We start from the raw sequence: 13,330 nt of genomic DNA on the forward strand, positions 1-13,330 counted from the left end.
GATATGGGGTAGAATGAAGGTGGTCCTCTGCAATGCTTTTTGCAGGTCTTGGAATGCAAGTGTTACGCATTCCATCAGTCCTGCTAACGGAACTTGCTGTGACTTTGAGGTCCAGGTCTTCAGCAGTCCAGTAGTAGTATATTTTTCATTTTGCTCTTTAGAATCAGACAGCTGTTCCCAGACACCTCTCCATCCTGGAAGATTATGTAAAACGGCATTGATGAGATTTCTTGCATGCTCTGCAAAATGTACTTCAAAGTATGAAGGAAATGTGTGGCGTTCAGGGAAAACGTATGGTATTCGGTGTAGGAATTTAAATTTGTTCGAAAGTATGTTGCTAGGCCAGTAAGCATACTTAGCTGTATTTTCAGTGTTCAGTTTCATTTACTCTGTAGCGTAAAGCTGGACCATAGGGCTGAAGAGGATCAAGCCGGACATCCCAGTTGTTGGCACTCAGCTGTGCTTGCACTGATTGTGCTCACCATGCTGCCAATGAATGCGCTCGCCATGAACGAGCCGTCGATGTTTCCAATAGCGAATATCACACACACCAATGCGTAGGGCAATCAGGTGACTCCCTACACCTGCTCCATGCTGTGTCGGACTTTCCAACCAAGGGCGCTTGTCCGGCAGTCACGCAGGTTCACTTGCTTCTGATGCAGCTTTGTGCGCCTTGAATCCCAGATGTTCAATTCGTGTTCCAAGTTTCTGCTTGCTTTCAACTTGGATCTCATTGACCCATTTTTAGAAAATTTAGCAGCTTCTGTTTCATGTTTTGCATGTAATGCAGCAGACGTAAGGCCTTTTGCGCTTTCCATCTACTTCAGCTGACTTATTTAGAAAACTGCATTTCTTCATGGGTTCCATTTCTTCTTCTCCAGGTCCATTTTATGACCCCTATACCAACATGATGCTGTGCTTGAAGTCTGACGCGCAAGATTACTAGAATAATCTACCTTTGTCATTGTGCGGGGCTGTGACTCTTCTGTTTCTTCCTTTTGTGTTTGCGTGCCCATGTGCTTGTGCAGCAACAGCAGACTGAGACTTAGGACCGATCTCAGTAGATTCTGCACAGATCAACTCCTTACGCTGAACTGCTACAGGTTCAGGTACAGCTGGTGGCTGCAGATCATAAGAAATTGCAGCAATGGTGTTTTTCTCTGCAGTGGGTTCTGGAGAAATAGATGGCCGTACTGCTGATTTGGGGCCTGATTTTGACTTAGGTGCTGCAGAGGCGGCAGCAGTGCAGGTGAATAATGCTATTTTCTGCTGAGTTGTTTGTTGAACACCTTTCCACAGTGTTTTTTCCTCTTGTCCAAGCTACTCATATTTGGATGCTTCATGTTGTCAATATTGTTCTTTAGATGCAGAATCATAGAATAGTAGGGTTGGAAGGGGCCTGTAAGACCCTCGAGTCCAACCCCCGCTCAGTGCAGGAATCCAAGGCAGAGCATCCCTGACAGGTGGCTGTCCAGCCTCGTCTTGAAGGCCTCCAGTGGGGGAGAGCCCACCGCCTCCCCAGGGAACAGGTTCTGTTGTCATATTGCTCTAACAGTCAGGAAGCTTTTCCTGATGTTCAGCCGGAATCTGGCCTCCTGTCACTTGAGCCCATGATTCCGTGTCCTGCACTCTGGGCTGATGGAGAAGAGATCCTGGCCTTCCTCTCTGTGACAACCTTTCAAGTACTTGAAGAGCACTACTCTATCTCCCCTCAGTCTTCTCTTCTCAAGGCTAAACCTGCCCAGTTCTTTCCGTCTCTCCTTATAAGCTCACTGGGTGACTTTGGGCCAGTCACACACTCTCAGCCCAACCTGCCTCACAGGGTTGTTGTTGTGAGGATAAAATGGAGAGGAGGAGGATAATGTAAGCCGCCTTGGGTTCCTTGCAAGAGGAAAAAAGGTGGGATATAAATGCAATAATAAATAAAATAAATAAATAAAAATGGGGCTTTGTTTCTAGTGCCTTGATCATCTTTGTTGCCCTCCTCTGAACCCTCTCCAGCCTGTCTGCATCCTTCTTAAAGTGTGGTGCCCAGAACTGGATTACATTACAAGCTGTAATAACATTACAAACTATGGCTGCCTGGTGGATTCTTGGGAGCAAAGGGATGTTTGTGCCAGAGAGGGAGCCGGAGGAGTCAGAAGAGAAGAGTCGAGGCCTCCTTCATCCAGGGGGCAGATGAGAAGCAAATCCTCCTTTGTGCGGCACGAGAGAGCGACTAGTGCCGTCTTTCGGCCGTGGGGGGCACTCGGGGACAGGAGACGGGACTTGAGCAGCAGCAGATGGGGCCTGTATCTCTCTTAGGGCAGGCGCTGGTTCTCTGGGCCGGATGGTCTCTTGGGTGGTCGCCCTCCCAAGTTGTAAGGGACTGTTTGTTTAACCAACGAGTGATTGTCTGATCTGTGAAAAGTGGGCCAGGATATGGGAAGCAAATTCTGTATATGCTCAGAGGCCAGGCCTTAATTTCCAGGAAAAGTAATTTGATCTAATATATACGTCTGTGGCTGTTTACTTGGGGGTGGGCCTGCCCTTCAAATATTCTTAGTGGGTTCTGTGGGATTTTGTTATTAGTGACTCAATTTGGTATTGAAATTGTGGTTGGCCTGGGGGGAGAGAAAACCTTCATTGCAGAAAGGTAAAGCATTGTTGTTTACCACAAAATATAAAAATAACAAATATTTTATTTTCAGTCCTGTCTAATCCCAGAACAATTCTTCTGTGATCTTAAAGTTTTGGCATTGGAGAATTCAGTGTTTTTAGCTTCTAGTGTGGGCTATGCAGTTTTTTTGTAATGCCTTCTTTAAGTTACTGCAAAACAGATATAAAAATAATCCTCAAATATATATATTTTTGTAGTATGAGTACAGTTTTGTTTTCAACCAATTTTTCTGAGTTCTGAAATTAGAGTTTTAGGGATGATGGTGATGATGCTTTTTAATTCATGTATTTACAGGTGGGTGGGCGGGCGGGTGGGCAGGCTAGTTAGAATTCTGCTAGGCTAGTAACTTGTATAAATGCATTTGCAAGGCTGTATTCACTCCCAGGCTTTTTTGTTCTGGTTTTAACCACTTTCGCCTCAATCCAAGTATCAGGGCTTATACATGTTAGAGAGGCCTCCATGTGCAAGCCCTCTGAATGATAACATGGACACCCAGTAACAATTCCTTAAAATATGCCCCGAGGGCCTCTCTTTTACTGCTGCCGCTGTGATGATGCCAGCATCTTGCTTGGCTATTAGTAGTGCCTGGTTAGCTGCAGGGGGCCAGATGTGACTGCCTAGCTTGGGCGGGGCTGATGCTGCTCCGGCGACAGGTGTTTTGTCACTGTGCCACGCAGCATCTTGCCTTGGATACGTGGCTTCCTGAGGCTGCTGGAAGTCCAGGGGCAACCCACCTGCAGCAGGGAGCCTTGGCAGAGCTCAGCCTGCTGGTCCTCTGGCCTGGTGTTCTCTGGGCTGTTCCCTGGCTGAGCTACACATGCTGTTCTCCCCTGTTGCTGCCTGGGCAAGCGGGTGAGTGGCTCTTGTGATGTCTGGATGTGCTTATCTTTTGCAGCTGGAGGATTGCACCTTGCAAGTCTTGCCTTCTGGGCATTATTTGGACCTTGAACTTTCGCTGCTGGAGCAGAAAGATGAGCTGGAAGGGTTCTATGAAGACATCAGGTGAATTGCTGTGGCAGGACTTCTCTTTTAGGGCATGCAAACCACCCCTGGGGGGGAGCTTAGTCCAAGCCTGCCTGGAGTCTTAGTCTAGGAGGACAGTCCTGTCCCTAATTTTCTGGTGTGAGAGGTCACAGTCTAACATCTAGTCAAGCAGATCCAGAAGTGTAGTTATGCACAGTCTGTAGCTATGCTGGCTAGGGGATTATGGGAATTGTAGTCCATCAGGTTGGGGAAGGCCCCTGCATGTTTTCTGTTTTCTTTAGATGCCCCCTTTATGGCCTGCTTGTGGAATGTAGAGAGAGAGACGTTGGGGGTGGCTCTTAAGCAGATGGCTCTGAGTTGGGGTGCTTCTAGATGAGGCTTTTCTGGCACTATTGCCCTGCATGATTCGTGGAGTTTTGTGTGGGGGGGGTCCAGATGATGATATCTTCCACTCATAACCCTCCAGTGTTTTCCCACTTCTTCTTCCATACTTTTTCTTAGTACTGGACATCCGTTCAGGAAGAAAGGATGGAATAGCTGCGGGGCCTTTTGGGTGGTGGCCCTCAGAGCCCGCCCTCTGTCTGGGAGCGCCCCAAGTGGGGTTATGTTAAGGAGGGGAGTGGTTCTCAGTGCTTGCAGGGGTCATTGGGACGCTGCTGGGGCTGAGCCTTCCAGCGCTGACTGAGTCCTGTTGGTTTCTTGTCATTGCAGCAAGGGGAGGCGGCCCATCCTGCTCCTGCGCACGCAGCTCTCCGTCCGGGTGCACGCCATCCTTGGTGAGTCCCAGCCCTGATCTTGCCTGGCCCCGGCCCTGGAAGCCTTGGCTCTGCTTGGCTCGGGAGGCCTTGGCTGGTCAGCCCTTGCCTCCCGAGGCGGGGATGAGCGCGAGGCTCTGGGTCTTGCTGAGGCTCCCATCTGCCTCTCGGGAGCTCCAGTGCAGGACTTTGCACTGGAGAAAATGCCTTTGCAGAAGGACTGAGCAGAGGCTGCTGCCTCCTCTGAGCCACCGCTTGGCACCTCCACAGATTCCCTTCCTCTTGGCCAGGCTACTGTGGACAAAGTGAACAAGTTCTGTTGGTTCCCAGACTCTTCTTAAGGGGTGCACAAACGGAACGTTGTCTTTCTCTGGGACCATCTGGCTGTTCCAAGCCTTGACATGGAAGAGGAACCCTTTCAGCGACTTGCATGTTGAGTCCGGGTACCTCCCCCAGGGCATGCCCATTTATGTGAAAGGCGAGAACTGGATGATTGAAACTACACCTCTGAAACGATGGTCAGAGGCAGATCTTTCTCAGCATTTATAGGAAAGCTTGAGTGACCAGCAGTCCCTGTGAGCCTTGTCTTGTTGTGTGTGCTGAGCACCCACCCCGGCAGGGCTTCTGCCATCACCTGGCAGTCTCGGGCCTTGCGCATCGATGGCACATCTCCATGGTGGCTCTTGAGATGCCACCAGGCGTTCATTCCAAATGCATTCAGACTTGTCTTCACAACCATAAGAACTAGAAACGTTTACATGGTGGTGTGGGGGGGCCAGGGAGATTAAAATCAAGGGGCCAGATCCAGGATCTGCAAGAGGAAGGGCTCTGCTCAAGGAAGGTCCCTGTGCCTGATTTTTGGGTATTCCCCCCCACACGCATACCACAGCTCGCCCCATTCTGCAGGGTCTTCTGACTCTGTGTAGCACTTTCAGGGGGCTGGGAGGGCAGGGAAGTCCAGAGGAGGGGGGAGTAGAACGGCATGTCCTCAAACTGGCAGGGGCTCCTCAACCAATGAGAGGCTTGCTTCCTGCCCCTGTCCAGGCTCCCCTGCTACTAAATTATTATGAATGGAGAGCAGCTAATTTTCCCCATGTGGGCACTTGTGCCTTGAGGAGCCAAAATCCCCAAATCTCGAGTGCAGCATCTGAAGACACCCCCTAAGAGCAGCCCAGCCCTCAATTTTGCCACATTCCAGAACTCTGCCATGGAGTTATTGCTTCCAACCCCACCATTCTCCTTCTCCCTGCTCACAATGAGAAGCTCCCATAAACTCAAAATTACTGTGATAAAGCGGAGAAGGGACTTTACATAACAACAGAGAAATGACTTTACATCAGAGGAACTACAGAATGTCAAAGCACAGCATTGCAATAGCAATTTAAGAGAGCGTTGGAGAAGCAAAAGAGTGCTTTAGGGGAGTTGCTAAAGTTAGCTTTTAACCCTTTCACTGCAGGGGAGTGAAATTTATTTCTTACTTCTGAGTAAACATGCACAGAAGGGCGGATCTGTTAAAAGATTAAAAGCAGGCTAGCTAAGGTGAATGACTGCCCCCACTACTGCGATAGTGTGAGGGGTCGCCGCTGTGTTCCTGGGGATTTTCTCAATGGGAAAACTACTTCTGTTGGGGAAACAAGAGGGAATGGGGCATCCACCCCCTTGACCATGTCACTGCCAGGTCACAGAGGCACAGAGGATTTAATGTGGGGGGGACGGGACGTGGCATACTGTGGCAAAACCACCAGGGAGCTACTTTCAGTTAAAAAAAAAAAAAAGTGGAGTAAAAGGAGTTTCAGAAAATGCAGCTTTTCAAGAGGGGAGTGGCTGGTTGGCAGCAGATCGGTGATGACATCATCTGTCACAAAGGAATTCAGGCTGCTCTAACTTCGCACCAAATGGCTCATGAAGACAGCCCCGGGTTTAAAATAAGTAAGACTCTCATTTTGGCCCAGCCCATAGATGACATATGCCCCCCAAGTCCTTTCCTAGATTGGATGTCCGCCATTGGGTTGAAGAATGTTCCCTGCTCCTGATGTAGAAAGAAAAAATCCAAGGAGAACCTTGAGGAATGCTTATAAGGACCAGGAAGCAACCCTTTCAGGAAGAAAGGTTCGTGTCTTGCTGTGGCTCTTCGCAGCCCTTTCGGGTTTGGCTCTGAATATTCAGCCAGGGCCCTCGCTTTCCGCTCCACGGCCCGAAAGGTCGGGAAGCCAAGGTGATCACCTTTCTTTTCCTGCCCTGCCATCTTGGTTGCATAGGCCCTCCTGTGTCAAGTCTTCCAGACAAAGCTACTAGCTTTGCCTGGGGAGAAACGGAGGGCCCCTGCCAGTCTCCAGTCTCTGCAGCCTTAAGGCAGATTGTGCAACAGAAGGAACTAGCGGCCCACCCCGTTGCTTGGCTTCAGGCACTGGAGAATTCGGTTCCTTGACTGAGCCGGCAGCTGCCGCCTCTTCCCTCACTCCCCTGTCTGCAGCCGTTCTGCACGCTCTCTCCTGTGCGCGGCTGCGGCTGTCTCCCTGTGGCTCCGCATTGGCCCCTGGGGCCGTCCCGCACCTCCCGCCGTGTCTGTGCCGACCAGTGTTGTGAGCATTTCCTCTGCTGGAGAGAGGAGCGCAAGACGGCACTGAGTGCTGCGGGGCTCCCCCTCGTGGGGGTGGGCAGCCACCCAGCGTTTCTGGGAGGGGCAATGCTGGTGTGAGGAGTGGCTGGAGCGTCAGCTCTGCCCATGCGGCTTGAATTTCTAGGAAGGAGCCACGCCGCCAGTGGAACAGAAGAGGGCGGGGCTCTGTGTGGTGTCTCCTGAATGGCCCTAGCTTTACAGCCAGGGAAACGGGACAGTGTGAGGATGGAGACGAGGCCCGCGCTGCTACCCCTGTTGCTTCCCTATCTTCAGTTTGCAGAGTAACGTTCTGGAACTGTGGGTCTGCTTCAGTTCTCGCTTCACTAGTGAAGTGTTGTACAACAGGGCTGGTGGACACGGCCATGAAACGGTGCCACGCTCACAGTGTGCTCTTTGACCTGGTTGCTCCTGGCAGGCTGGTCTCTGGGGGTCCAAGCAGGGAAGGCGACAGAGCAGGTTAGGGATCGACGGTAGTTCCCCATTGGCCATCCCCTTCCGGTGTCTTACAGTCGTGATCTAAACGCTCCTCCACAGATACTTCCAGGCACTTACTTTGTGTGACTCTCTACATTGCATGCAAGGACCGCTCTGCAGGATGTGCTCTCTGTCATTGGGCCTCTCTGTTCATGGTCATTCATGGGGTCTGGGATCTGCAGGACAGGGGAGAGATCCAGGAAGGCCAGAGCTCCTCTTAATGCCGTGTAATTGCAAAAGTGCCAGGAGCATCCCGGCCTCTTCCCTGTTGCAATGCAAATAACTTTGTGGTGGGTTGGCGTCTGTTGGGCAGGTCAGACCCAACCATTTTGTATAAGACCTGGTTCTGGCAGGGATGGGAACTGCTAGAATGGCTTTGCTTCCTGATTTGGGGGCTCTCTGGGGGGCGTGGCTCTGGGGACTGTCCCGATGCGTGCTGCTCCACAGGCCATGACTGCTCCACATCACCTTCCCCCGTGCTGTCGAGCCCTTCCCCGCACTTCCCTGGGGACCTGCGTCCAGCCAAGCAGGCAGGGCAACAGCCACAGTGCCCATCTCAGCAAGTGCCGTGGACCTCCATGGGGCTAACCGGGATGGGGGGATCCAGTCTCCCCTGTTGAGAGCGTGATTCCCTTCTGGACACCCCAGCAGCAGGTGGGGTAGAGTCCTTCTGTGGTGGGGGGCAACCGAGCGTAAGGCCCATTCCAGCAGCTGTGCAAGAGCCCCACTCCAGCCTCTTCCCTGCTGGCAGCAGTGAGCAGCTCTTCCCCTGGAGACTCTCGCTCACCCTGAGGATCCGGTGCGGCCGATCTTCTCAGGCGGCTGTTGGCCACCTTGCTTGCAGCCGAAGTGGATGCCCACCATGCCTCGATGGCATCAGGCCCTCCAGGGGCTTTGGATTTCAGTTCCCATGAGTCTCGCCCATTCAGCAACGGTCTGGGAAGGTCTGCTCAGTTGCTTGCCCGAGGTGGGCGGCCGCTCCCCATAAGGCCCGGCTCTGTCCGCCAGCCTTCCGCAGCCACAGCCCCCAGCGTTCCTGCCCGTTGGCTGTGCTGGCTACGGCCGATGGGCGCTGCAGCCCGAGGCACCCGGTGGGCCCCGGGCTAGCTGACTACCCTGCCTGCTGTGTGCAAGGGCCTCCTGGCACAGGAGCAGTCTGCCTCTGCGGGCCACGCCCCCGCGCAAGACGCAGCTGGGACCTGGAGGTGGTGGGCTTCTGCACGGAGCTCCTGCTTCTCGGCGGCTGTGGCCAAGCCTCCTGCACTCAGCGGCTGTGAAATGGGGGCCGGTGACCTGCTGTGCAACGTTCTTGTGAAGGCAACTGAAACGGCGCCCTGCGTAGCCCTGGACGCCTGGGCCTGTGCTTCTTCCCCACTTTCCTTCCTCTCCCTGCCCCAGCGCTGCTTCCTTTCCTCTCGGTGCGGTCCGCCAGCTGCTGTCCTCGGGCAGCTCTTGCCGGCAAGCCCCGTTCCAGCAGGCCCTTGGCCAGCGGTGCCTCCCTTGTGGCGTTCAGATGGGGTGATGTGGGCAGGAAACCCTCCGTGGGCTGGTGGAGGAGCATCCTCCCGAGTGCTTGGGCGCCCTTCCGCAGCGCCTCCTGGTCGTCTCTCCCCGTGCCCCTCGAAGGCGCTCTCCGCGTGAGGTGACCGAGTGACGCCGACGTCTGGACTGCTGTGGCAGCTTCTGTGCTTAGAGTGACGCACAAAGGAACGGAGGCCCAGAGTGGCCTGGGGCCCAGCGCTCTGCTGGAAAGAGGGCAGCCCAGAGCCAGGCACCCACCCACCATCTGGCCAGCACTTGGTGTCAGCTTAGACCCTGTCTTCCTTCCCCACCAGCTCATCCCAGACGCTGCTGCAGAAATGGCAGCCAGGCCTCCATCCACCCAGTCTGCCATCTGTGTCCCACCTCTTTGCAGACAAGCAGCAATTACTGCGAATGCCGCGGCTTGAAGGAAGGGGAAGTGAAATAGGGGGGCCTCTTTGGCATCCCTTCTGCAATTGGCCTGTGCCCGCTCCCCCCCCTCCCCCCAGTTTTCTGCAGTTGAAGGTCCCAAAGCAGTGGGGCTGACGGCGCATCCCCCTTGTGAAGGGCTGGCCTGGGTGATGGGGCGAGAAGTTCCGTGCAGGGCTGCAAACATCCAGGCATCCTGTAGCTGCTGGCACCTGGGGACAGGAAGCACCATTCTCTGGCTCCCCGGCGGTCTCTGGCTCCTGCATCCTGCAACAATTGCTGCTTGCCTGGATTCTTACACCCAGCTGAGGTGTAAAACCTGCCTGGCAGGAGGAAGGTTAGTCTGAGAAGGAAGCAGCAGCGTCTTGGGGTGGAGCCCATTTGAGCAGAAGGGGATCTTCTGTCTGACAAAAGCCTTTGGGATGGGAGGGATGTAGGAAAGGGAGGAAATGTTACACTCCAGTAAGGCAGCGGGCCCTACGAGGCGGGGGGCCGTGGCCCTGAGACCAAGCGTGCCGTGGCGGGTTGCGGCCTCCTCTCTGCAGCGCTAGTTGTGTCCTTTTCCTGCCTCACACCAGGGGCCTGTGGCAGGTGGCGAGATGCTGTCCATCTCGGGTTGGTTTGCCCCAACGTGGTCAGGCCGAGCTGTTGGCCACCGAGGGATCTTCATGCCTGGGAAAGCAGCTGTGTTTGCACCGTCTGGGCCCCAGGAGCCACTGGCCTCTTCTGGCCACGCACACGCCTGGCTCGGGCCAGCCAGGGAGAGGAGCCTCCCTTGCCTCTGTGTTCTGAGGTCAATCCTGTGATTGTCTGGCTCCAGACGCAGGGAAGGAAGAGAAGCCCCCTCCCTCCCTCCCTCCCTCCCTCCCTCCTGCTTTTGTCGGAGTTCTTCTCTGCGCAGGAAGCTGTTGGGGTATTTATATAATGCAGGAAACCAGAAGGCAGCCAGCCTTGTCTGGGCTGCAGCAGCTCCCAGGCGCTTGGCAGCAGGCCCCAAGGCCCACGCAGGAGAAGCGCCACCTGGGCACCGTGGGAGGAGGGAGCGTGCCAGAGCTGTGCTCTGGCTGCAGGTTGGATGTCTGGCTTTTGCTGTTGTGGGTGGCTCACAGTGTGCAAATGATCCATTGGCCCCAAATGCGGCCCTTCACCCTCCCCGCGGCGCTGGAGTGCTTTGCCCCAGCGTCCACCTGGGCCCCTTGGCAGAGGCTGGTCCCCCTTCGCTTTCTTTGCCTTCCCCCACTTTCCGTTACTGTCCGCCTGCCCGCATCGGCATGCATGCGCTGTCTGCCTTGGCTCGGGCCCTTCGTGTGCGTTCAGCATGGCTCTGTGTGAGGGCCCTGGAGGGGGGGGGAGTCTTGAGAGAAGAGTCGCCAGAGGCTGCCCTGGAGACCCTGCAGCCGTTCTTGGGACCCCTCCCCATGAGGCCGCTGTGGCTGGGCTGCTTCAGACGGCAGGGAGGGAGGGGCTGAATCCGGAACGCTCCCCACACACAGAAGATCAGCATCTCAAGAGCAACCTTCTCCCGCTTGGGCTGCATCTAAATACTGTGGTGGGTGAGGGGAGAGGGGGAGCGCCTGTGCCCGTGCCCTCCCGGACCGCCTGGAGACATGCTTCTGCGGCAGGGCTGCGTCGCCAGAGACTCTTATTCCTGGGTTTTCTCGGCCTCTGATGGTTGAGTGGCCGGGTTGGGGGGGGCAGACAAAGGGCCCCTCCTCGCTGGTGCGTTTACCTGGTGGTGGACAACAGAGAGTCGCTGCTCTGGCCCCATTTCAGTTTCCCACAATGCCCTGGAGTGATGCCGGGGGCATTGAGGGAAAATTAAATGGTGGCTAGAGCCAGCTGCCCGGAATCGCTCTGCCCACAAAGAGAAAGAAGAAAGGAATTGTCAGGGGGGGGGTGCAGGGCAGCCCCCCTCAGCTGCATGGCCCTGGCGTTGCCTGTTGCTTCTGGGTGCTGATGCTGCCCTGGGCAGAGACTGCAGTTAAATCCAGCAGTGACACCCGCTCCCCTGCGCTGCTTCGGCCAGCATGCCAGGATCAGGGTGGTGGGGCTGTTCAGCCACGGCTGAAAGAGAAGGTCCCGAGACCCTTGGCCTCCCGTGTCAGGAGCAGATTGGCAGGAAGTAAACTGCATTGCTCGGGCGGGGTCCTGGGAGACAAGTGTGGGTAGTTGCATTGCAGTGGGCTAGCTGAGAGGCTACCAGACCACAGATGCCGTGGCAAGGCTGCGTCTGTCCAGAAAGAGCTGCAGGTGGTGCCTTCACCAAGGGGGGGCAAAGCCACCCAGCCCATGCATGCCTCTGAAGAGGAAGCTGGGCCCATGAGCCCCTGCTTGAGCAGCGTCCTGGACCCTGGCCAGGACCGCCTGAACACCAGTGTCCTGGGCAGAAGAAACACCTTCCTTCAGGACCAAGAGAATAAGCAGGACTGCATCCCCCTGCGTTTGCCTCAGTTGCCCCAGTATAAATGGTCCAACAGGGCAACTCAGGCAGCTTCGAGGTCTAAAGCGGACCCTGGACTGACAGGGCTCCTGGTGATCTGAGTCCTCCAAGAGGTGCTGCGGTGGCCACCTGCTTGAGCCCCTGGCCCAGGAGGGCGCCTGAGTAATGGCCTCGATGCTCTTCTGGGCCCGGGGGGCTTTCCCAGGAGTGGGATCGGCCCTTCACAAGGTGGCGCTCGCTGCCCCTGGGCCCAGGCTGCCCCTTCCTTCCTGTCTGACTGAATGAGCCCAGAGGGAGAAGCAGGTCAAGCAGGCTGGTGGTCCAAACTCTTGCCCACGTCCCCCGCTCTGCGGCGACATTCATCCGGTGGCACACGGCAGACAGGGCTCCGAGCTTGCCTACAGGCTGGTCGGTCCAGATGGGCAAGTGGCGGTCCAGTGCCATCGAGCTGGGAGTGTCTCAGCAGGGGCCAGCATCTGCGTGCTGTGGAACTGTTGGGACGCGCAAGAGGGTATTGGCTGGCCTGTCAAAAGGGAAGAAATAGCACAGCGCTCCAGTAGTCCTCCGGGGATTCCGCTCAGCGCCTTCCAGTGCCTGTGGAGAGGGAGGGCAGCTGAGCCACGCCGAGGGGTCGGGAGGAGAGAGAGCGAAGTGACGGGGGGGGGGGAACCAGCCGGCTGAGGCAGTCCTCTGAGGGAGAGGTCAAGGTCTCCCCGCGGGACACATCCCACAAAGCAAAAAGCCGAGGAACGTTTCCGAAGCTGCCACCCCCAATTAAATGCCCAGGTTCAGTCGCAAGCAAGCCCTCTTTAGTGCTGTGGGGCACGGGGTCTGAGAGGGGAAGAATCGTAGAATAGTAGGGCTGGAAGGGGCCTACAAGGCCATCAAGTCCAACCCCCTGCTCTGAACTCTTTAACTCCATTGTCATCCAATGGTCTACCTGCCTCCCTAGCTGTTTTTCTGCTTCTGATATATTTAAAGAATTCTTTATTTTTGGCCTTCATAGAATCATAGAATAGTGGGGTTGGAAGGAGCATTCCTGCTCAGTGCAGGAATCCAAGTCAGAGCATCCCTGACAGGTGGCTGTCCAGTCTTGTCTTGAATGCCTCCAGTGTCCAGAGCCCACCACCTCCCTAGGTCACGGGTTCCATTGTGTTGTTCTAACAGGCAGGAAGTTTTTTCTGATGGTTAGCTGGAATCCGGCTTCCTGTAACTTGAGCCCATTATTCCATGTCCTGCACTCTGGGATGATCAAGAAGAGATCCTGGCCTTCCTCTCTGGGACAACCTTTCAAGTCCTTGAGGAGCGCTATCCTATCTCCCCTCAGTCTTCTCTTCTCAAGGCTAAACATGCCCAGTTCTTCAGTCTCTCTTCATAGGGCTTTGTTTCCAGTCCCCTGATCATCTTCGTTGCCCTCCTCTGAACCCTCTCCAGCTTGTCTGCATCCT

The 13,330-nt window shown here is 55.2% G+C and overlaps 1 protein-coding gene across 3 annotated transcripts in view; it reads left to right on the top strand.

Annotated features, from left to right (window-relative positions):
- FHOD1 (formin homology 2 domain containing 1) overlaps positions 1 to 13,330 on the top strand; it is a 73,341-nt gene that overhangs the window by 15,614 nt on the left and 44,397 nt on the right. For 2 of the 3 annotated variants that reach the window (XM_084812340.1, XM_084812341.1), the window contains exons 2-3: positions 3,555 to 3,661; positions 4,355 to 4,419. In XM_084812340.1, the coding sequence (XP_084668466.1) occupies positions 3,555 to 3,661; positions 4,355 to 4,419 (172 nt within the window). Of the gene's footprint in view, positions 1 to 3,554; positions 3,662 to 4,354; positions 4,420 to 6,436; positions 6,614 to 13,330 lie in introns of all 3 variants that reach the window. The other variant, XM_084812339.1, reaches the window with a different exon arrangement.

This window comes from Heloderma suspectum, chromosome 8 (genome assembly GCF_057233095.1).
Source record: "Heloderma suspectum isolate Gila_16-S chromosome 8, 16-S_ref, whole genome shotgun sequence".
Lineage (NCBI taxonomy): Eukaryota > Metazoa > Chordata > Lepidosauria > Squamata > Helodermatidae > Heloderma > Heloderma suspectum.